At 41.5% G+C, this 24,221-nt stretch overlaps 1 protein-coding gene across 3 annotated transcripts in view; it reads right to left on the bottom strand.

The window, feature by feature from the left end:
* The window catches only part of SLC44A1 (solute carrier family 44 member 1), a 200,313-nt gene extending 177,357 nt beyond the window's left edge, over positions 1-22,956 (bottom strand). For all 3 annotated transcript variants that reach the window (XM_030293175.1, XM_030293174.2, XM_030293173.1), the window contains exon 1: positions 22,841-22,956. In XM_030293175.1, the coding sequence (XP_030149035.1) occupies positions 22,841-22,876 (36 nt within the window). In that variant the 5' untranslated portion in view covers positions 22,877-22,956. The remainder of the gene's footprint in view (positions 1-22,840) is intronic.
* Between the last annotated feature and the right edge of the window lie 1,265 nt (positions 22,957-24,221).

Raw genomic sequence — 24,221 nt, 5'->3', positions numbered from 1 at the left:
ATTTTTAGAAAGGGGAATGAAGAGAATGCTACAAACTTTGCAACTGAGCATAACTTCAACTCCGAGTAAAGTTCTAGAGCAGATTAACAAAGGAGGGTTTGTGGGCTCTGAGAATAAGAAGAGGTAAATAACAGTAAGAGCAGCCCACATACCTGAGCAAGCCATCCCTAGCTAATGCCATGTCCTTGTGTGCGATTAGGAGTAGAGACTGGGAAACATGATATAGCTGAATTTTACTAAAATGTATTGATCCCATCTCTAATACTATCTCTGAAGATAAGATGGGGGTAAATGGACTCACATAAGGATCAAGTATATTTGGAATGACTCAAATAGTCTTGAGAAAAGAACGGACCAACTAAAGAGAGGTCCTGAAAAGAAATGAAATATATTTTTACCAATATATAAATGATAAATAATATCAAGGCCTAAAGATAATGACACAGTGTTTTCCAAAGGAAACAGTTCAGCCAGACCACAGTACAGTGAACCCCACAATCCACAAGCCCTTCCCCAAAACAATATAAGGACATAATTGGTTTGCTGACCCAATCATCACATAATAAAAACAAAAGAAATAAAGTAAATAAATAAAAAATAGGGGTGCCTGGGTGGCTCAGCCGGTTGAGCACCCAATTCTTGATTTCAGTTCAGGTCTGATCCCAGGGTCATGGGATCAAGCCCTGCATCAGGCTCTGTGTTGAGCATGAAGCCTATTTGGGATTCTCTCTCTCTTTCTCTCTCTCTCTTCCTCTCTCTCTCTCTCTCTCCTCCACTCACATACCCTCTCTCTCTAAAATAAAAATTTTTTAAGTAAAATAAATAATAGAAATTCAAAATAAAATAAAAACTTAAGAAAGGAATAACAAATACACTGGATAATAGTGTCAGAATTCCAAAAATTCAAGAAAGTCTACAAAATTGGGCAAAAATCAACAGTTCTAAATTTCCCAGGGAAATTCAAGTTTTGTCTTCATGTTTTAAAAATCCAACATTACAAAAACATCAGGACAGGAAAAAAGATGACTTAGGGCTTTTGGTAGACTGCAAGGTAATGTAAGTGAAGTTTTTAGAAAGGCTAATTCCACCTTAGGCAACATGAAGAATCCAGAAGGACTGACTTCATCTAGTTTAGCAAGCTCCTTTCTGTGCACCACACTTCAATGAAACTGTTAAACTAGAACTCATATAGATGAAAGAGACTTGTAAAGTACTTCCAGTAAATGCTGACTTACTGAATACATGCATTTAACTCTGCTCCCTTCCAAAACACCACTAAAATGACAGTAAAGGGATTTAAATATCTGGAGCTTGGGAGCAGGTAGGAGAGAGATAATTGACCTAGAAGTCTCCAAAAGGCTGAATTCTGAGTCAACGGTGGGAAAAGCCAGGAAGCATACCAATTTATGGCACAAAAGTCCCCCAAACCTCAGGAATTAGTGGCATATCTCTGGAACTGGAGAGGACAGTGGGATCAAATGGGAAAATTGAATGAAAGGACGCTTAAGAGCAGATATACGCTGTGTGCAACTGAGAAGCTAACTGCCTCATCTTCCCAGAAGGGTTGCAGGCAGGGCCACACAGGAAAACAGAAAACCTAAGTAGAAGTTTACATATTTAAATACTGAGACCAACTCCCACCCAATTCTTTTCCCCATTAGGTCCCAGAACTCTGGCAGCCAGACTAATAACACCTTCCTGTCTCAGGAAATGAAGACAGGAAGAGACTTCTTTGGAAAAACCTGACCAGTCCAAAAGAAGTGACACTGGGCATTTCCCAAGGAAACAGACCACTCTACAGTGAAGCCCAGTCAACCATTCCCAAATGAATACAGTATTTTCAAACAATATTTTACAGCACTGTACTTAAATAATGAACAGATAGCTAAGATTACCAGACATTTAAGAAAAGCTTTAACATGAATGCGGAGACCAACATAACAAAGTAAGTTGTAAGAAAGAGATGGTGCAGATAGAAAAGTGAATTTAAAAGAAATTCACATGTATTTGCACAGAGATATACGAACAGAAGATGCAGTTTGATCTTGCAGTTTGAGAGTTCAAGCCCCGTGTCAGGCTCTGTGCTGACAGCTCAGAGCCTGGAGCCTGCTTCGGATTCAGCCTCTCACTCTCTCGCTGCCCCTCCCCCACTTGCAGTCTGTCTTTCCCTCTCTCAAAAAATAAACATTAAAAAAAAATTTTTTTTAAGAGTAAAATACCGTTGGAAATTAAGAACTCAGAGCAGAAATAAAAATGCAATGGAAATACTGAAAGATAAATTGAGAAAATCTACCAGAATGTGGTATAGAAGACAAGGAGTTCAGAAATGAAAGAAAAAAATTAGAAAATTAAGGAACGGGGAAACAGATGGGAAGGAATCAAAGAAAATTCAGGAAAAATTTTCCCAACTGCAAAATACAAATTTCCAGACTGAAAGACCTCGTGGTGTTCAGCATAATGGATGAAAACAGATCTTTCCTCAAAAGACACATCACTGAAAAATGTCAGAACATGGAAGATTCTTAAAGATTCCAGAGAGAATTCAACAAGTTTAATACTAAAAAATCAAGAATCAGAAAGGCAACAGTCAACAGCCACCCTAAAGACAAAGACAACAAAAGAACAAAACATCTTAAATTCTGAGGGAAAATAATTTCCAATCCAGAATTCTACATCCAACCAAATATAAAATAGGTATCAGGTAAGAAAAAATATGCAAAGTATCAAAAAAATTACCACAAGCATCCTTTCTCAGGAGGCTATAGAGGGGAGTATTTTACCAAATCAATGGAATAAACCAACCCAGAAAAGACCACAACAGGAACACTGATGAAAAGAACCATAGGCTTAAACACACAGAGAACTATACCATATTCACAGATATGAAAACTCACTATTGACAATTCTTCCTTAATTGATCTACGGTTGTTTTTATTAATTTTTTTAACATTTATTCATTTTTGACAGAGAATGAGTGGGCAAGGGGCAGGAGAGGGAGACACAGAATCTGAAGCAGGCTCCAGGCTCTGAGCTGTCAGCACAGAGCCGATGCAGGGCTCAAACTCAGAGACCCACGAGATCATGACCTGAGCTGAAGTCGGATGCTTAACCAACTGAGCCACCCAGGAGCCCCAACTGATCTACAGTTTTAACACAAGCTAAATCAAAATCCCAGCAAGAGATTTTTTGTAGATACTGACAAACTGGTTCTAAAACATATAAAGGAAGGAGGTGCCTGGATGGCTCAGTTGGCTAAGCATCCAACTCTTGATTTTGGCTCAGGTCATGGTCTCATGGTCGTGAGATCAAGCCCTATGCTGGGCTGGGTATGCAGCTTACGTAAGATTCTCTCTCCCTCTCCTTCTGCCCCTCTCCCACTTGCACTGTCTCTCAAAAAATAAAAATAAAACAAAATGTATAAGGAAAGATAAAAGAACTATAACAGCCAAAAGAGTTCTTTAAAAAGAAGGAAAAGGTTGATGGAATCCCACTATCTGATTTCAATATATAGTAAAAAGCTACCATAAAACAGATGAATGAAACAGAATACAAAGTTCAGAAATAGACCACATGTATATGGTTGATACCTGAGAAAGGTACAAAGGCAATTCAGTGGAAAAGTATAGCATTTCTTTTTCTTCCTTTCTTTTTTTTAATTTGAGAGAGAATGTGTGCACATGCAGGGCAGGGGGAAGGGCAGAGAGAATGTTCAGCCTTAGCATGGAGCCCGAACAGTGCTCGATCTCACCACCTTGAGATCATGACCCAACCTGAAATTGAGAGTCGGATGCTTAACCAACTGAGCCACCCAGATGCCCCAAAAGCATAGCATTATCAACAAATTATACTGGAATAATGAGATACCCATATACAAAAATGCAAACAAACAAAAAACCCACCCTATACCTCAAACCCTCCACAAAAGTGAACTCAAATGGATCACAAACCTTACGGTCACACATAAAAATAGAAAATTGTAGGGCAGTATGTTATCTAGTTGCTTGGCTAGGGAAGAGATCAGAGGGTCTACCTACTCCTAACACACACTGTCAACCAATTCTTTTGTTTTCAGCCTCTTTTCTCACCCATGCCCTTAGTGATCCTCCGCCTTAGATTCCTGGTGATCTGGATCTGTTTATGCCATGCCAAGGAGTTTGGAGCAGAGGTAGGTAAGTGCATTTGAATCCACCACGTTGACCAGATTCTCTGGTCTCATTCCAAGCATACATATGTTCTGAACTTCGGAGACCTTGTAGTCTGAAAGCAAAAATGTTTTCTTCCTCCAATTTACTTCACCTTCTTCTCTCCTTTCCTTCATTTACCTTACACAGATTCATGAAAGAAAAAAAGCCACATAAACATTTTTTTTAATTGTTTAAATAAATTTATTATTTTTTTTTAATTTTTTTTTCAAAGTTTATTTATTTTTGGGACAGAGAGAGACAGAGCATGAACGGGGGAGGGGCAGAGAGAGGGAGACACAGAATGGGAAACAGGCTCCAGGCTCTGAGCCATCAGCCCAGAGCCCGACGCGGGGCTCGAACTCACGGACCGCGAGATCGTGACCTGGCTGAAGTCGGACGCTTAACCGACTGCGCCACCCAGGCGCCCCTAAATAAATTTTTTAAAAGTACGTGGGATCAAGGTAACTGGGAATCCAACACACAATAGACTAAGGCAATCCCTAGTATGACATGAAGGGAAATCTCCAATTAAGACCTTTGCAGCAGGCCTGATAAGTAGCCAGCCTAGATTGGAGCTATGGTAGAGAGATCTAGAGGGGAAACTGCAATTGAAAAGAGTATCTGAAGTATCTGAGCTGACTCAAAGAAATTCACACAACTAGGCAAAAATTTAGAGGTGGATCAGTCGTTAAGTACATAGAAAACCAGATAAACAGCAAAACAAGCCAATTATCTCCAAGAGCAACAAAAGCTTATGTAAGATTGATGAAATATTACATGACTCAGCTGTGAAGAGCACTTAGGTAGTCATAATGTAAAGACTGAACACTGATCCAAACAAAATTATGATATGTCTACACAGAAGGGTAATGGGGACAAGAAGAATGCACATGGCATGGGGCAAAGAATGGTGTTGCCAAGACAGCTCAATTTTCACTGTCCATAACAAAGGCCAAAATTCATGCCAAAACCCAAAGAACCAGGAGGCAGCAATATAAGCATATTAGATATACAGAGTGAAAAGCAAAAAGATTTTGTTCAAAGATTTGAAAGTGATGGCCTCAGGGCAAGAGAAAATGGGGGAGAGACTTAAAAAAAATCATGTTAGAACTGACTCTTTAAAAATATATGCATATATAGCTTTGATAGGAATGGAAAATAAATTTTAAAAATCAAAGCATAAGAGGGGAAAAGAGGCGGAGCCCAGAATAGTACAGGATCTGGAATCATGACCTTTAGAAGTGGTTTTATAAATTAAGGATTTTTTAAGTTTCAAATACACACACACAAACTTGGCACACATTGAAGGCTGATCTCATTTGTTCTATCTTCAGTTCAGTTATTCTATCTGGCTGAAAGGTGCCGAATCAGAACCAACAGTAAAGTTACATGGACATATAAGGGCTCAGGCGTGCACAAATGAAGACACTTCTACTAACTGCCTAAAAGCAGAATTAACTATCTCAGGAAGCAGTGAGTTCTCTGATGGAGGTAGTTAAGCAGAGCCTGAATGACGTCCACTTAGTGGATATGACCCCTTGGTGGGATGGGCTGCAGACCTCAAGTGCCTGCCAGTTGTGGGATTCTGTAAAAGGATTCCATGTAATAATCTCCGTTGAATTAGTACCATTCTACAGTAGGGCTAGAAACTCCGGTAGGTGAATAAGCGTAGGCACTTAGCACATGGGTGTCTCTTCCTTCTGTACCACCTCTGCCTTTTAGCTTTGACTTTTCATTTCAAAAGTCTTAAATATATTTACATTTGGTTACGAATCACATATTTTCAGAAGCAGATGAGGTGTAAATACCTACAAAGTAGAAGAGAAAATGCCCATCTGAGTGGAGAAAATGGGAAGAAAAAAAGATGGTCTGATGTAGTGATAAGAGACAAGAGAAGAATACACTGGGGGCCCCGTGGTTCGGTGGCCATGGGACATTAAACAGGTTACGGTACCCAGTCGGGTATGAGTCTCTGGGTGGGACCACACCTCCAGTATGAGGCAAGAGTACCTGGGCTTCCTGGCAGGGCAGAAGGACAGAAACCTGGGACTTCAGTCAATACACGTGAATGAGCAGCAAAAGAGCCACCAGAGGTTAGTGAACAACAGAAAAAACACCTTTGATTTGCTCTGTTGTAAATACAATTACTTGCGCTACCAAAGAACAAAAATCACACCTTAGCTTAAATGCTGGTCATTTCAATGAAATCACACCTTAGCTTAAATGCTGGTCATTTCAATGCCAGAATAAAAATATTAAACATACCATAGGTACCATCTTTTCTATGGGACCTGCTTCAAGAGTCAGTGTGCCTTGTCTACAGGCTTCAGGGAAGCTTTATTTTCTAGTGAAGTACAGTATTTTTCCTCTCACTGTGTAATAAGATACTATCATGCCTACAGACACAATAAATTTATCCCAAAGTTTACTGAACTCCACCCTTACTAGTTAAGAATAGACACAGATCATACTTCAAAAATAATGTCTATGTTCCTTTGGGGCCCTTCGTATTACTAGCTCTTATTTTTATTTTTTTCAACGTTTATTTATTTTTGGGACAGAGAGAGACAGAGCATGAACGGGGGAGGGGCAGAGAGAGAGAGGGAGACACAGAATCAGAAACAGGCTCCAGGCTCTGAGCCATCAGCCCAGAGCCCAACGCGGGGCTCGAACTCACGGACCGCAAGATCGTGACCTGGCTGAAGTCGGACGCTTAACCGACTGCGCCACCCAGGCGCCCCACTAGCTCTTATTTTTAAAAACTAGTTTAGAATCTACCAGAAATTATCTGTGCTTTACACACTGCAAACGAGTGTAACTTTTGGCTTAGAAATAGAGAGTGGGGCGCCTAACTTTGGCTTCACAATACGGGAGTTCAAACCCCGCATTGGGCTCCGTGCTAATAGCTCAGAGCCTGAAGTCTGCTTCGGATTCTGTGTCTCCTCTCTCTCTGACCCTCCCCTGCTCACGCTCTGTCTCCCCTCTCTCTCTCAAAAAATAAACAAACATTAAAAATTTTTTGAAAGAAAGTTTAAAGAAAAAAGAAAGAAAGAAAGAAAGAAAGAAAGAAAGAAAGGAAAGAAAGAAAAAAAAAAAGAAAAAAAAAAAAAAAAAAAAAGAAAAAAAAAAGAAAAAAAAAGAAAAAAAGAAGAAAGAAAAAGAAGAAAGAAAGAAAGAAAGATGCACATATACTCCACCACTGTGGAAGCCCCTACACCCCTCTGTAGACTGCATACTTCAAGAAGAAAAGTCTCATTCTTGGTTAAAGCCGTACTTAGTAGCCTGAGCAGCACCCTTGCCAGTCAACATTAAACTAAACCAAGAATGTGACTGGCGTGGAATTTCTTTTTTTTACCAACATTCTTGATGCTTTTACTTTTTCTTTTCAGTGCTTTCTCACTGTCCCCGGAGTTTCCTTGTTCCTATGCTGCAGTCACGGGCAGGGGTCATTTTTACTGTGCTAATTTCCAGCCTTCCAGTCACACTTTGAACAAAATATATAGGATGTGTAGCTCTACCCACTCTGTTCCCAGACAAGAATTGCGAAGATGGGCTAGAAGAGCTTCCATCATGCATTCTGCAATGTGAACCAGTAAAAACAAAAAAGGGAGGGGGGGAGGGAGTGGAAGGGGGGAGGCAGAAGGGAAGAGAAGCCTCCATTTCTCATAAATCTATCAACCAGTGCTGATTACCTAGCATACTTAGGTGTGTACCAGCTGGAAGGTCTCTAGTTTATGATGTGCTTTTTTTTCCCCCTGACTAGCTAATATTAATGTCCTCACCAAGACTTCATTATAATGAAGAAATACATGCTAACAAGGTTAGGTTCACAATCACTAGAATTAACTTATAACAAACATTTCAGGGGCGCCTGGGTGGCTCAGTTAGTTAAGCATCTGACTTCATCTGATCTCGCTACTCATGGGTTTGAGCCCCCACGTGGGGCTCTGTACTGACAGCTCAGAGCCTAGAGCCTGTTTCCGATTCTGCCTCCCCCGTTCCCCAAAATAAATAAATAAACATTAAAAACAAAACAAAAAAATTCAACTAATGGCATATTGTAATTTTTAGGTTCATTCCCATTTCCCTCCACCATAGGTTATATTTAATAGTAATTTTGACAGGTATCATTAGCATCCTACACTAAAATGTTAGTCTCTGAATACCCCATCCCCCCGTCACATATATTCAATAAGCACTTATTGAGGATCTATTATTTGCTTAGCCCCCATAACATCATCTCCACTTTCAATTCTTTCTCCAACAAGACAGCATTCAATCACCAGGTCCCACCTCTGGATGGCCATTTGGAGTGTTAAGTTAAAATGGTAACTGTCCCTCAGGTCTCAGCAGCAGACCCAGGGGAGAGGAGAAAACCCTCAAGCACAAATGGCTGGTCCCCTCTCTGTTGGCCCAGCTGGCCTCACAGTAGTCCAGATTCCCAAGTTATAAACTTAAAGGGTCTTTTCTTGAACTATTAACCCTTCCCTAACTTCTTGGGAGATCTCAAATACAAATCTGAGAAACAATTCACATGAAGGCTTTTATTATCACAATATACTTGAGTGACTTGAAATTTATTTACATTGTTCTGCTAATATTAAAAAAATGTTTGGTTTTGTTTTTTGTTTTTTGAGAGAGAGAGTAGAGAGCAAGCGGGGGAGGGGCAGAGAGAGAGCACCAGCCATGGAACATAGAGCCCAGTAAGTAGCAAATCAGGGGAAAGTGTTCTTCCTGCCTCTGAGCTCCCTGCTCTGTTTGCTCCTTACTACCTCAAGAGAAACGTGCCTTTCTACTTGCTCTTGGCTCACATTCTCAGACTAAACTATAAACCTTTAAAAATTATCACCACAGGGGCTTCTGGGTGGCTCAGTCAGTTGAGCGTCCAACTTTGGCTCAAGTCACGATCAAAGGTTTGTGGGTTCAAGCCCCGCATCCAGCTCTGTGCTGACAGGTTACTCAGAGCCTGGAGCCTGCTTCCGGTTCTGTGTCTCCTTCTCACCTCTGTCCCTCCCTGTTCATGCTCTCTCGAAAATAAATAAATGTTAAAAAAAATAATTTAAAAAATTATCACTACAAATAGAATTGCATTCACTTTTAAAATGAAAATATTAAAGTATTATTTGCAAACTTTCATAACTGAAATCTATTTCAACCACCAGTGTCTATCCCAAAATTTTTTTCTTGATGTACAAGTATGGTTAGTTTTAAAATATATTTAATATGCTAGACCTAGAAACTTGGTATCTTCAGAATTTTCATTCAATGCTTGATGTTTTTGGACTTGTCATGAAAATACAAAATCACATGCAAAACAGACTTGAAAAAACATCAGAGCCTAGCAAGCAAGGAATAAAACTCTTCAATATGCTGAGTTGTTAAGTACAATTTCGTTTAAAAAAAAATCCAACTTGTGCCCTGGTGGTGAAAATCTCTACCTTTGTAATTTGATCCTAATGTGCATACTAATCATTTGTGCTACAAAGTCAACTTCAACATGGCCATTTTCTTCACCCTTTCCTTTCTTAGTGCTCTCCAGAGCCTTGTTGGTACTCAGTATTAAATAATACCTGCATCAATTACATTAACCCTTTTGGAGGCCATGGATCTCCAAAGACTGACTAAATAAACATATATTCTTTATTTAAAACTACATTCTCAAGAATCTGAGTGATGGGGGTGGGGGGTGCGTCTGGGTGACTCAGTCAGTTAAGTGTCCAACCCTTGACTTTGGCTCAGGTCATGAGCTCATGTTCGTGAGTTTGAACCCCACATTGGGCTCTGCCTTAGTGCAAATTTTGCTTGGGATTCTTTCTCTCTCTCTCGCTCTCGTTCTCTCTCTGCCCCTCCCCTGCTCACACTCTCTCTCAAAATAAATAAATAAATAAATTTAAAAAAAAAAAAAGAATCTGAGTTCTGGGGAAAAGGACACCATTATAGTCACATTTAGTAAACTTACTGCCATGATAGTCCTTTCAGACTTACGATTTTAGAAGAAACTGTACAAGGGCCCAAGAGGAAATGCACAGCAGTTAAGGGTCCCTAGAGCCTGAGATTTATAACCACCACTTAACACAGACCACAGACTCTGCTCCAAACTGTCACCCCGGACCTCTAGTTTGGGGTGCATTGATTTAAAACCAACACCCTCCCCTACCCACACACACACACACACACACACACACACACACACTTTATTTTTTTTCAATATATGAAATTTATTGTTAAATTGGTTTCCATACAACACCCAGTGCTCATCCCAAAAGGTGCCCTCCTCAATACCCATCACCCACCCTCCCCCCTCCCCCCCCCCATCAACCCTCAGTTTGTTCTCAGTTTTTAAGAGTCTCTTATGCTTTGGCTCTCTCTCCCACTCTAACCTCTTTTTTTTTTCTTTTTTTTTTTTTTTGCTTCCCCTCCCCCATGGGTTTCTGTTCTCAGGATCCACATAAGAGTGAAAACATATGGTATCTGTCTTTCTCTGTATGGCTTATTTCACTTAGCATAACACTCTCCAGTTCCATCCACGTTGCTACAAAGGGCCATATTTCATTCTTTCTCATTGCCACGTAGTACTCCATTGACACACACACAACTTTAAAGCGAGGGTAAACAGTACACGCAAACTCTGACTCTAGGTGACAGAAAAGTGGTGTCTGAGGTACATTTAAATACTATTCTAATGTAGTAGTCTTCAGTCCAGCAGAGGAAAAGGAAAGTAGTGCAGTAGGAAATGTACATGCTTTGAACTCCTACAGGCTTTACTCTTGGGGGAACTTGGGCAAACTGCCTATGCTTTCGTGGCTTCAGCTTTCTAATCTGTAAAATGGGGCTAACACTGGTACCCCTCTGAGAGTTGTGAGAATAAAATGAAATTTATTATGAGAGTAGATAGGGAATAAGCAGTCATTACTCATTCCCTAGTTGTCTGCCGTCCTTTTTCATGCCTTTTCCTTCCTCTCAGAGATCACCCATCCCAAAAGCATCTCTATGTATGCACATGACTTAAAGCATTATCTGAAATCCAGTTCTGGGTCTTCCATTGCCTATGGGAAATTGCTAGCTACATGGAGGTATCAAAACTCAGTTCACACAAAATTAAATTCATCTTTCCTTCCCCCACATACTACTCTCCATCTCTACTTGGGATGCCTATCAATTATAATACCCTTCTTCCATTACATGGCATTCTAAACTGGTTTTATGAGGGCATACCCAGATAAGTCAGGAAAGTCTATCCTATTTCAATTCTATAGTATCTCTTCTGCTTCCCATTTGAGAAACACTGGTCCAAGTTAGTGAACAGCTTCCTGGGTGCCATCTGTTTCCCTTTCTCCCAATTCAAGCACAGGCAAGACTGTCAGATTAATCTTCCTTAAGTCACGCTAAAAAACCCTCCATGGCTGCCTATGTCCTTCGCCTTCAAATATTAATGCCTTCCCTACATGTAACATCTCTTCTGTCTACTCTAGCCAGGTCTCCTTTCCATGCGGACATGGGACATGCAGTAAGTTAAAGGCTTCCTTGTCTTTCTGTTCAAGGTGTTCCTTTCATTGGAATGCCCCCCCACCTTTCTACTAAAATCTATCTACTCTCCCACTCTTTCTAAATCCCATTGTTCGGGGTACCTGGGTGGCTCAGTCGGTTAAGTGTCCGACTTTGGCTCAGGTCATGATCTTGTGATTTGTGAGTTCGAGCTCCACATCAGGCTCTGTGCTGACAGCTCGGAGCCTGAAGCCTGCTTTGGATTCTGTGCCTCCCTCTCTGCCCTTTCCCTGCTCCTGCTGTTTCTCTTTCTGTCTCAAAAAATAAGCAAACATATAAATAAATAAAAATAAATAAATAAATAAATAAATAAATAAATAAAATCCCATCCTTCAAGGCTAGATCCAGGGTCATTTCAGGAAGCCCTCTCAACCAACTAGTCCATTCTTTCTTGGTTTCCCCATTCCCTAAATTCTTAAGCACCCAATTTAGCCTCTCGTTATTATTGCTGTTTATTTCACCCTTAGCACTCACCTTCCTGACACAATTTAAAATTTCTGAAAGTCAGGGTCACTTTTCCAAAACCCAAAGAGGATTCTTTTTAGGGGAGGCTTAATGGATACAAGGACATCTGCCAGATTTAGTTTCCATTAATATCATAATGTCTGAGATATTTTCACAGATTGTGCAATTTGCTATAAGCCTATGAGATAGGTTTTATTATTGTTCCCATTCTACATCTAGGAAAAGTGAGGCACCAAATGTTAAAGAATGTGGCCCAAATAACCCAGCTGGTGACAGAGCTGAGATTCAAACCCATGTCGTCTGGCTATGCAGTCCACACTCCACAATCAGTATAAGATGGTGTTCAATTCTATGGATTCTAACAGCCCTGTAGAGTAACACAACAGAAAGGATGTCTTACAAGGAAGGTAGAAGGCCACTTACACATTAAGGACGGGATCATTAAGGGCGGGATGGAAAATGAGACACATACAATAGTCTAAGTACAACTGAATTTTATACTAAAAAAGAAATTTTACACCAAAACTATTTTGCTTAAAATTAAACTCTTTTGCTATTATAAATAATGCTAAATGGAAAGATTCTTGCATATAGCATTTACTGTACATTTAGATTGCTAAATAAGGGATGTCAACTGCTTTTTATGGCTTTTAATGTATGTCATCAAACAATGTCCCAAGAGAGTCATTCCAATTTATTCAGCGAATCAATAAAGTACACTTGAGTCAAAACCACATGAGCAATTAATATTCTGTTAACTTTTACCAAAGTTGCAGGTGTAAGAGTGTCTCTGTGCTTTCAGTTAATTTGATTATCAGCAAAATTGAACACATTTACATATTAGTTTACTATTTCCTCTTCTGTAAATGAGCTATTTGTTGCATTTTTTATGAGCTCTTTATATCATAGATATTCTAAAGAATGATGTGAATCTTCAGTTTTATTATTGTTTATAAAAAAAAAGAAAGAAATTAAACAGGGGGGGAAAAGAAAGAAAAAAAGATACTCTCTTTTTTTCCTTCTCTATCCTAGCATATCCCACTCAGTATTATGACTCCTTAAGTGCATCAGGGAGGGGTGAGAAGAATAGAAAGGAAAAAGAAAATTTGGGGGAAGATACATGAGTACCAAATAGAGATAAATACACACAGAAGTGAGAGGTTAGAAGAGGCAGAAAAGAAATTGAGAGCTACAGGAAGAGGTTAAACTAACCCACAAGATTCTTTTGGGGATCACTAACTGTGAGAATATTAATTAGCTACTTAACCATGATCCCAACCTTAAATGGTCTTCTTTATCCTGAAGCTCAGAACAGGAAACAGGCAGTAGGGTGGGGGAAAGAGCTAGACGAGGACTTCCGTAGTGGCTTGAGCAGTATTACTGGGAGAACAGGAAGATAATTGTGTGACTTTCAGCTCTGAACTGTGAAAAGTCTTATAATGGAGCTATAAGCAAAATGTTAGGAAAGACTGCAGAGGTGTGACTTTATAGGCAGAAGAAAAATAGCAAAACTATGTAACAGGTACTATTGGCGGACTGTGGAGTCACCATCCCCACCCTCCGCACTGCTGTTGGCGTTCTAATTTTGTTCTGGTGTTGCCCCGCCCTCCACTGGACTCAGGGAAATCCTGGTTAGTCTAAGCCAATTACAGGGTTCTTTGCCTCTCCCTTACTAGAAATTGTCTAGGGATGAGTATGCGGCCCTCCGTAACTTCTACTAAAGGAAAACCCCTGGAAGTTGTCAGCTCAGCAAAACAAGGCAGAAAGAGCCACATGCATCTTGGAATCCTGAGGGCAAATAGGTGAGAAGTGGTCATCCTTAAAATTATTAAAAAAAAAAAAAAAAAAGCAAAGAAAAAACTCAGGTCCTTGGTGACATCATCAAGCCACTAAAGTAACCAACCCAGAAGCCACTGTACCTCTCACCTTATGTGAGATTAATCCTTTAGTGTTTTAGCTATTTAGAGTTAAGGTTTCTTTATTTCTTACAGCTGAATCACTTTAAGAAGTTCATAATGAAAAATCTTACAGGATCATTATCATCATCACATGCTACAGAAAAAAGCAAACTTTTATACCTTCACTGCTACTTCAACATCTAGAAATAACCATCTATTTTCAATTTTTATTTTTGTTTGCTATTTTATTTTACATTATACAAATGTATCCAGAAATCAAACACTTACTGTTTAACAATTTTCAGTATATATGGCAACTTTAAATATTAGACTAAAAATGGCTCTTTTTAATAAGATTTTTATTTTATTTTTTATGAGAGATAGAAAGAGAGCATGAACACAGGAGCGGCAGAGAGAGAAAGATCCAAGCAGGCTCCATGTTGTCAGTGCAGAGCCCAATGTGGGGCTCGACTCATGAACCATGAGACCATGGCCTGATCTCATGGCAACCAAGAGAGGGACACTTAAACCTACTGAGCCACCCAGGCACCCCAGACTAAAAATGGCTTTTAAGAATTTCCTTACTAAATAAGTGTCTAAATAGTTGGTTGTAGGATGTTGTAGAAAACAGCTAAAAAGAGTAATATTATTTTCACACAAAAAATAAATTCCAGTGGTTTATCAATTGTTTTTTGAGTAAATCCTATTACACAACTGATATGAAATCAAAAAGAGTCTATCAAAGGAAAAAAAAAAAACTAAGGGGTGCCTGGGTGGCTCAGTTGGTTGAGCGTCCGACTTCAGCTCAGGTCATGATCTCACAGTTCCATGACTTTGAGCCCCGCATCGGGCTTTGTGCTGACAGCTCACAGCCTGGAGCGTGCTTCAGAGTCTGTGTCTCCCTCTCTCTCTGCTCCTCTCCCCTGGCACTCTGTCTCTCTCTCTCTCTTTCAAAATTAAATAAACATTAAAAAATAAAAATAAATAAAATAAGACCCCCCACCACCACTAAGTATATTAAAAGATACTGAAAAATGCAAATTACCTTCAAAAATCACCTTTTGAAAAGAGTACCAAGTTTGATACAATGCATAAATTCAAAATTGGAGTATAATGCTATGCTATATTCCAAATACATGAGAAAACAAAAAGTACTAAAAGGGAAAAAATATTACCGTGCCAGAAACTTCAACCATTTCCAGAGTGAATTCCCACAGTAGAAATAACAATGCCTCTCTAATGACTGAAGTTTTCACCAGTCCAAACACTTTTTCTTTATAACACTATACATAAAGTCCCATCCATTTGTGCCTGCTATAAAAACGTCAGCACTGTAAATCCAACTGGTCCATTATTTGAGTGGACCAGTCTTTTCCCATCCACCTTGACCTAGGAATTTGCACCACACCTCTGTAAGTCTGCTTGCTTCACACCTGAGATATACACCTGCAACAAACAAGCCGCTTAAGAATGTTGCTGAAGATGCTGAGAACCTTCTTTGAAAGTATTTAACCCGTTAAAAAATTTTTTTGTATTGAATTTTAAAACATCAGAATTACTAAGGTAGGAGTTCATCCACATCCATCCATGGAAAGAGAACGTTTGTTTATTTGTTCAAACATTCCCTGAGCACCTATCATGTACCAGGGACCAGCCTAGCATAGAGAATTACAGCAATGAACAAAACAGACATGGTCCTGCTCTTTGTCAGCTCAGTCTAGACCAGGGGTCAGCAAACATTTTCTGTAAAAGGCCACAGGGTAAATATTTACACTTGTGGGCCAGAAAGTCTCTGTCACAACTAACTACTCAAGCTTGCCATAGCATGAAGGCAGCCACAGACAATATATAAACGAATAAACGGGATCAGGTCCAAAAAAACTTTGGGACAGGGGCGCCTGAGTGGCCAAGTTGGTTAAGTTTCTGACTCTTGGTTTTGGCTCAGGTCATGATCTTGTGGCTTTGTGGGTTCAAGTCCCACATTGGGCTCTAATGTTGACAGCACAGAGCCTGCCTGGGATTCTCTCTCTCCCTGCACCCACCCCACCCCCGCCCACTCATGCTATGCTGTCTCTGTATCTCTCAAAATAAGTAAATAAACTTAAAAAAAAACAAACAGCTTTGTGGACAATTAAAAGTCAAATTTCATACAACTTTTACTAAATAAATTTATCATGGATTGACCTTTTTATTAAATATATATTATACATATTTGCATATATGCATAATACATACACACACACTATTTTGAGCATTCTTAGCTTGCAAGCCATATAAAAACAGGTAGTTGGCCCAATTTGGTCCATGGGCTATAGTTTTGCCAATGGACCAGACAATATCAACTGTATAATTATTTATTGCTTTAAGCACTCAAAGGGAAAATACATAAGGCTATGAGAATTTAATAAGGAGACATGGCATGGTTTGAAGCATCAAGGGAGGATTTTCCAAAGAACTGAACTGACTTTAAGGCTGGAAGTTTAAAGGATGAGTAGCAGCCCGCCAAAGGCCAGGGAGAAAACGGTCTTCCAGACAAGTGAATAGCAGGTGGAAAAAGTCCTAAAAGGAGAAGGAATACAATCTACTGAAGACTCTGTGAGATTGGACCACAAAGAATAAGGAGAAACATGGCAGGAGAGCACAACGACACAGGAGAGACGGAGACCAGCCCACAAAGACTTTGTTGGCTAAGGTCAGAGATTCTGGCCTTTGTCCTAAAACCAACTGGAAACCATTAAAGGGTTTCAAGTAGCACAGGGACACAATCAGCTTTGGATTTTTTAAAGATCACTAAGACTGAAATATGGAGAAAAATTTGAAGGGAGCATGAATAATACATGGAGATCCAGGAGAGAGTTTCTGGCCAGAGATGACGGAGGCTTAGACTGTGGTGGTGGCAGTAGAATTTAGAAGGTAAAATAAGCAAAATGTGGTCACAAGATATGGAAGAATGACAGGTGGGCTCCTGCACATCTCAGGTTTCCAGTTTCCACACCAGGATACTGGTATCATTCAGTGAACCAGAGATACTGAAAAAGACATGTGTATGTGTGCAGATTTTGAGTTCAGTTTCTGACATGCTGAGTTTGAGTTGCTTGTAAGATATTCTAGTGGAAATGCTAAGTAGTCCGTTGGATATTAGGATCAGAGGCCAGGACAGAGTTTCTTCCAATTGAGTAATTCAGTTTGGGAATTGTCAGCATACAGATTGTAACTGAAACCATAAGAGGAGATGCAATTACCTAAAGAAAGGGTATGTTCGCAGTGGTTTTCAACCTTGGCAGCACAGGAGAATTATCAGAGGAACTTTAAAATTTTTGGTGCCCAGGCAGTGACCTTGAACCAATGAAATCAGAATCTCGGGGAGTAGGACCCAGGCATCACTGTTTTTTAAAGTTCTCTAAGCATTTCCAATGTACAGCTAAGGTTGCAAAGATAGGACTTAAAACATTAAGAATTAACTATACTACAGAAAGATCAAGAGATTAAGAGACTAGTTTCTAGTCCCAACTACCTGATAATGGATTTCTCTGACCTCAGAGTACTTCATAGCTCTAAATTATAGTTTAGCTCAACAGGAAAGTGAGATAATAGCACTGGTTTATCTCTACTATCCCCCAAAGTCCCAAAAATCGGGGCCAAAGTTACAAAATGGAAATATTTCTTTCTTCTTGGAAGGTAGGAGAGGAAGGGTAGAGGGATATAGAAAAATAGCTATTAACCAATCACCAGAATATACAATGTGTTGTTATAAATATCCTCCCAAGCCAATAACACTTCTAAATGAGGATTAACACATCAAATAGTATTTGATAGTATTTGTCAAGTCTGAGAACAGTCTAGCTAGACTAGTTTTGCTATATTATATGATGTTGTTCCACAGACAGGAACAGCAGGAAGTTCAAAATGGTGGCATGAATTCAACTTGGAAATTCCTTAATTCAAAATTTTATTGAGTGGATCTTTTCTAAAGATAGAGTGAGCTGCAATTTAAGATTTAGGAAGTGTGCATGTGAAAACTGAGAAACACAGGATTGCAATCCAGAAGACCAGGGTTAAAGTTTGGATCTGTTGCTCAGGAGCTCTGACTTCAACCAAGGTTTCCTAAACTCCAAGTCTCAATTTCCTTAGCTGTAAAATGAAAGTACAGTCAACTTCAGAGTTACCATAGAAATTAAAACTTGAAAATGGCTGTGGAAAATAGCTATACAAAAAGCATTACCATTTTTACAGTATTTTCCGATTTTGACATTCTTTGGTTTACATATTTTGAGGAGTGGATCTCCTATACTAATAGCATAGTTAGTAAAGAAGAAGAAAAAGAAGAAGAAGAAAGAAGAAGAAAAAACTGTCCTCACGCCATGACTTTTTTTTCTTTTGAGAGAGAGCGAGAGAGAGAGCATGAGCAGGGGAGGGGCAGAAAGAGAAGAAGGGAGGGAGAATTCCAAGCAGGCTCCACACTGTCAGCATACAGCCTGACGCGGGGCTCCAATTCACCAACAGTGAGATCATGACCTGAGCCAAAACCAAGAATTGGCCACTTAACCGACTGAGCCACCCAGGTGCCCCCCATGCCATGACTTTTTTTTTTTTTTTCATCCCGGTCAGACCAAGTCTGCTTTGCTGGACATATTTTAATGGAACAACTTAGTTCTGTTGGGAAATCCCACTACACTCTTCAAATGCCATTTTTACCATCTGACTTTAAATTCCACAAAGCAGACAGAAACTACAGGGTTATTAAAATCTGTTAAGGAACAGTTAACACACTCAAAAGTTAACCAGTGTTAGTGAAGCACTTGACTGTTTTTCATCACTCCCCAGACAAAATTTAAGAGCTAGAGAAAGACAGTTAAATTTATAGCTCTCTATTTGAGGACCATGGAACACGACAGTAGACAAGTACAATTCCTCTCAAGTCAGACAAGGGGTGGTTTGTTCAACCAGAAAGATTCTCCTCCATCCTTCTCACAGTTTCTAAGGTTAGAACCAAAGGACACAGCACTTCAGAGCACTTGCAAATCTCCTGGCCTCCGAAGCACTGCTGTGAGAAATAATGATCTAGCCATTAACGACAAAGACTTACAGCAATTTGCTAAGTAATCTTTGGAAAGCCTGCTTCATTCAAACTGGTTTGTCAATGGGAAAGAACATTTCATAAATCTGAAGATTTACAAGTGAACTTTGAAGTTTAACATTACAAGAATAGAAATTATGTCAGGTTATAACAGAACAAACGAATTATGGAGAGTTGGGAATAAATTTTAAGAGTCTTAGGGAAGATTAGTGCTTGTAAAAAGAAACTCAAGACTATCTCACTTTTATGTTCCCTTCAAAGAGATTTTTAGGCAAAGGCTATCAGGGGTTGGCTTGTTTTGAGCAGTTTCTAATATCTGCAAATAACTTGTAGTGGTCACTAAAAAAATCGTAATTAAGAGTTCTATAAGTCCTTGACTCCGTACATATTCTTAAGATTCTTAGATGTACGTACCTAATACAGCACAAATTATTTTGCCAATAATTTGCTCCTTCAGCAATGAAATGTAAGTTAGTACAGAATGTGACACTTCTTTGATCTAAATCCTAAAACAGGATAATTGTTTCGATGGCAAATTATGATATCCAGACACTGACAAGAAAATGGAAATAACACCAGGACAGATTACAAGAGATGAAACAGTTGGGAAGACCATAAACTCTTTTATGAGAGTCTACAACATAGCAAGGGACTATAAGGAAAAATAAATTACATTTCAAAAGCGAATCCCTACTACAAAAAGGAAACGCACTATATTTACATTGATAAAACCTGCCAGGGCTTTAAAATTGCTGACGATACCACTGAGAAAAGCTAAGCTGAACCGCAGAGTACCCCGAAGCACGTTGTTTTGATGTGCTATGCAGGTTATCATTAGAGTTTGCAGACAAGCTTTTTAAAGATGTTACAGCCACTGCTCCAACTAAAATATAGGCACTGAGCAGAGCACCAGGAGAAAAGGAAAAGCCTGCTCAATTTTGCAAACTGATGGTACCATTGATAGAGTAGGAAGGAATGTAGGAAAGGCAGGTCAATTTTAACTTAAACAGTTTAAATTTGAGCTTCAAAGAGGATGGCTTGGTGGAATCAGTCAACCAGCCCAAGGAAGTCAAACAGCACATGGGTCGGGGCTGGACTCATATTTAATGTTACTTGCCAGCCAGATGTTCAAATGTGTGTAGATACATTCTGTTTATCGACTACTGCTAAGCAACTATTCTGCACAAGGTATGGTGAGGCACTGCAATGGATACAAAGATGGAGAAAACAAAACAAAAGCAGTTCCTATACTCAAGAAGCTTACAATTCAGTAGAAAGGATGAAAGAAACACATTCTGCCTAAAAATACAATCAATCGAGGCCTCTAACACAGGTTCAAAGTGATGTGAAGTTGCATCCCTGTTTTGTTTCAACACAACACAGACAGACATGATATTATTCTAAAACCAAGGATACTCCTGAAAGGGGCGTTAAAATGCCAGCAGATTGGTAACATTTCACAAATGAAGAACAAAGCCAAAATATCAAATTAAAAAAAAAAAAATGACAAGCTCTTTGGCACAAAACCTGCTCCTCAATGCTCCACTGAACACTACAAGTCCCTAAAGCTGAACTTAAAGGCATGTGACAGCTGCCAATTGGTTATAGGAATCTACAGGAAAAAAAAAAATGCACCCCTCAGGGTGCATGACATACATCTTGTCTGTAGAACATGGCATGAAGGAAGCAGTGGCTGCAAGAGGAGGAAACAGCAAAGAAAATGCATGTGACAGACAGCACTCCGAAAAGTAAGATGTGGAGCTAGCCAAATTCAAGACCTGTGATTAAAGCAGAGTTTTGGTCCAGCATCCATCCCTCCCAATTTTAACTGCTCAAGCCATCCATAAACTATCAATAATTTCCTGTCTTAAAGGCATTTCACCACCAAAAGAAGATGTAAAGTAACCCAGTGCTTAAAAGAAAACAGTATGAAACACCTTTTTTGGCGAAAATAATATGTAAGTAAATGTTAAATGAATAGCACTCAACTAGATTCCCCCCTCCCCCAAAACTCCCTAACCAGTTGAAAGGTATTGTGTAATCCCACATCTTTAACTGTTAATATGAAAACCCTGGTTTATCGACCGCCTTCCTAACATCACTACATGTAGTTTTATTTGTTATTCCAAACGAATGGGAAGGTTTAACTAACTAAACCGATCACCCTGACCACGATCCTGGGCGGGTGGTGAGGGTGGAAAAAACACGGGTAAGCAAACACTCCAAAAAAGAACTGGACAAATAGGTTGGATACTTGATAAAACATAAATGTCCTCCATTCATCTGCAATTCTAGTCATTTTCTAACAGATCTCAGATTTTCAGAACAAGTATGCAGGTTATTTAAAACTGAGTTATATATAGTCATTTAGCAGCAGCAAAACACTTCTGGCATTACCACAGATGCTAGATCTCTGGAGGATTTTTTTTTTCCAAACTAGCATTTTTCTTCACCAAAAACCAACCAGCCTTTATTTCTAAAAACAAGAGCCCTTGTCTCCCCCAAAACAAACAAATCAAAGACCACAGTTAAATTCTACGCTAATGAAACTGTGAGATTACATCCCATGCATTGTCAGAGCCTATTTTTCATACACCACCACCAGACAGTTTGATGCAGTATTCCTGATTGCTTTTTATCGTATTTGTAAATACACTCACTAATCCACTAAATTAGGTAATTTACAAACAGGTCCTCTCAGTTATTAGTGGCCAGCAGTCAAGTTCTATTACATTTGATCCTTACACAGTTGTCTAAACATTTCCATCCAGGTTAAGGGCTCGGATCGGCAAAGGGAGAGGGAGGTTAGCGAAATTTGGATGGGGGCAGGGTAGACGCTGGGAGAAATCTCTGCATCTCAGCCCTCAGCGACAACATTCAGCCAGTGCCCACAGAAAAACTAAATTCGGCACCTCTTCTCCTGTTACACTGGCAACAAGAGGGAGTTTTTCCGTACGCTCCCGTCACCACCAGTGCCCAATCTCCTTCCCACCTAGTCTCAGCGCTCCCGCAGGGGCCTCGGTGTGCGGAAGCCGCCGGTGCCGGTCAATGCAGGCAAAAGTGGGGGGATTGGGGTGCAAGCGAGCTGTTGGATCTGGGACGTGGGCCGCGTAAGGCTCCCGACTCGCTTGAAACAGTTGAACCTGGTGTCGGGGGCGGCGGGCAAGAGAAGGGACAGAATACCTAATGGAGCAGAAACTGGAAAGGGGTGAAGAAGGGTGAAGAGCCCGTGCTGGAGGTACTCCGCCACGGAGCACAGAAAACAGCCGGTGGATGGGCAAAGGGGAGACTCCAAGGATGGGAAGAGAGGCGCAAGGCCCAGAACGAGGGAACCGGGTGCCACCTGGGGCAGAGAGGGAGCGCCTGTGTTTCTTCTACCTGCAGGCGGGCGGGACGGCCGCTCAGGTGTGACTGGGAAGAGGAGGCCAAGTCGGAGACGCGCCAGGGAGAGAGCTGGGGGGCTTACTAGGGGCCGCGCAGAGGTGGCTGCGAGACGACAGCCGCGGAGCCAGCGCGGGGGCCCTGCGGGACAGGCGCAAGGGAGAGGCGGGGCGGGGTCTCCGGAGTGCAGGTGGGCTGAGGGAGGCTCGCGGGCGGCGGGATGCAGCAGGCACCAGCTGCGCGGCGCGGGGGAGGCATCCGGGCGGGCGGCCGGAGGAGGAGCCCCTCACCTGCGCGGCGGAGGAGGCGGAGCTGCAGCAGCCCATGGCGGGGCCGGAGGAGCCCGGAGGCGGCGCCGGGCGCGCAGCTACGCCCCGGAGCCCCTCGGCATGCGAGCCGGCGGCGCCCGGGGAGGGCGCGGCCTGGCCCCGCACGGCGGCGGCGGGCGGCGGCGGCTCGGGTGGCGGCGGGTACTCAGGAGGCGGCGCTCGGGGCGGGCGCCGGCCACATCCCACGGCGGCGGCGGCGGCTGCGCGGCTCCTGCTCCGCTCCTGCTGCTGCAGCTGCTCCCAGTGGAAAGGGGCGGGCGGCGGCGGCGGCGCCTCCCCCTGCCCCCCGCCTCCCGCCTCCCGCGCCCAGTCCCTCTCCCTCCCTCTCCCGGGCCGCCGCCTCCTCAGCGCCGCGCGCGTCTCCCATCAGACTCCCCGCCCCCAGTGCAGCGCCGAGCCGGCAGCCGGGCGGCGGCGGCCAAAACGAGGCCGGCCCTTCGGCCCGAGTCGGAGCCTGCGCAGTGCCGAGCCTATTTAGCGGTGGCACCGAGGCACAGCGCTGCCTCGGAACAAGAGGTCGCTCGGGGTTGGGCTTGCAGGGGCTGAGCAGGCTCGCCGCTGAAATGGGGCCGGATTGCTTCCGGACGTGGGAGGCACGGGCGAGGCATGAGGAGTTGCTCGCTGTCCCCACTGGACGCGCCACCCGAAGACCGTAAAGGCATCTCACTGCCCCCACGGTTGCTTTTTAGCCAGAGGAAAGTGTACACAATAAACCTTCCCAGGAGAAGGAGTGAGTGATAGAAAACGGGAGAAACAAGCATCTGTTGCTACTGGCCCCATTTTGCTGATGAAACTGAACCTTGAAGGAAACAGCCTAATGAAATGCACCCCGAGTCGAAATTTTTATGAAGAGCCCAAAATAGGAAAAAGGCAACAAGTTCGCCAGGTCTCAGTACATAGCCCATATTGGATCTGAACTAAGCTTTCTCACACAGGATAGTCCACAAAAAACAATAAACGAGTATTAAGTCATTCATATTAAAAATATTTACTGAGGACATAATAAGTTCCAGTCACTTACAGACACTGGGAATAAATAGTTTCTGCTCTCTTACAAGTCCCTGTGACTAAATTAATACACTGTAGGGTAGCACCAAGTTAGAGTAGGCGTGGTCACTACCTTTAAGAAATTTACAACCCTGAGAGTGCTTGGGAAATAGTGTCAGATGAGAACGAACAGTTAAAAGCTGGTAGTAATAAGGGTACCTGGCAGGCTCAGTCAGTAGAACATGCAACTCTTGATCTTGGGTCTTTTGAGTTCAAGTCCCAGGTTGTGTGTAGAGTTCACTTAAAAAAAAAAAAAGGTGAAAAGAGGCAAGTGAAAATGTGGCAGGAATAAAAC

This window comes from Lynx canadensis, chromosome D4 (assembly GCF_007474595.2).
Source record: "Lynx canadensis isolate LIC74 chromosome D4, mLynCan4.pri.v2, whole genome shotgun sequence".
NCBI lineage: Eukaryota > Metazoa > Chordata > Mammalia > Carnivora > Felidae > Lynx > Lynx canadensis.
This window is presented reverse-complemented; position numbering and strand designations above follow the sequence as displayed.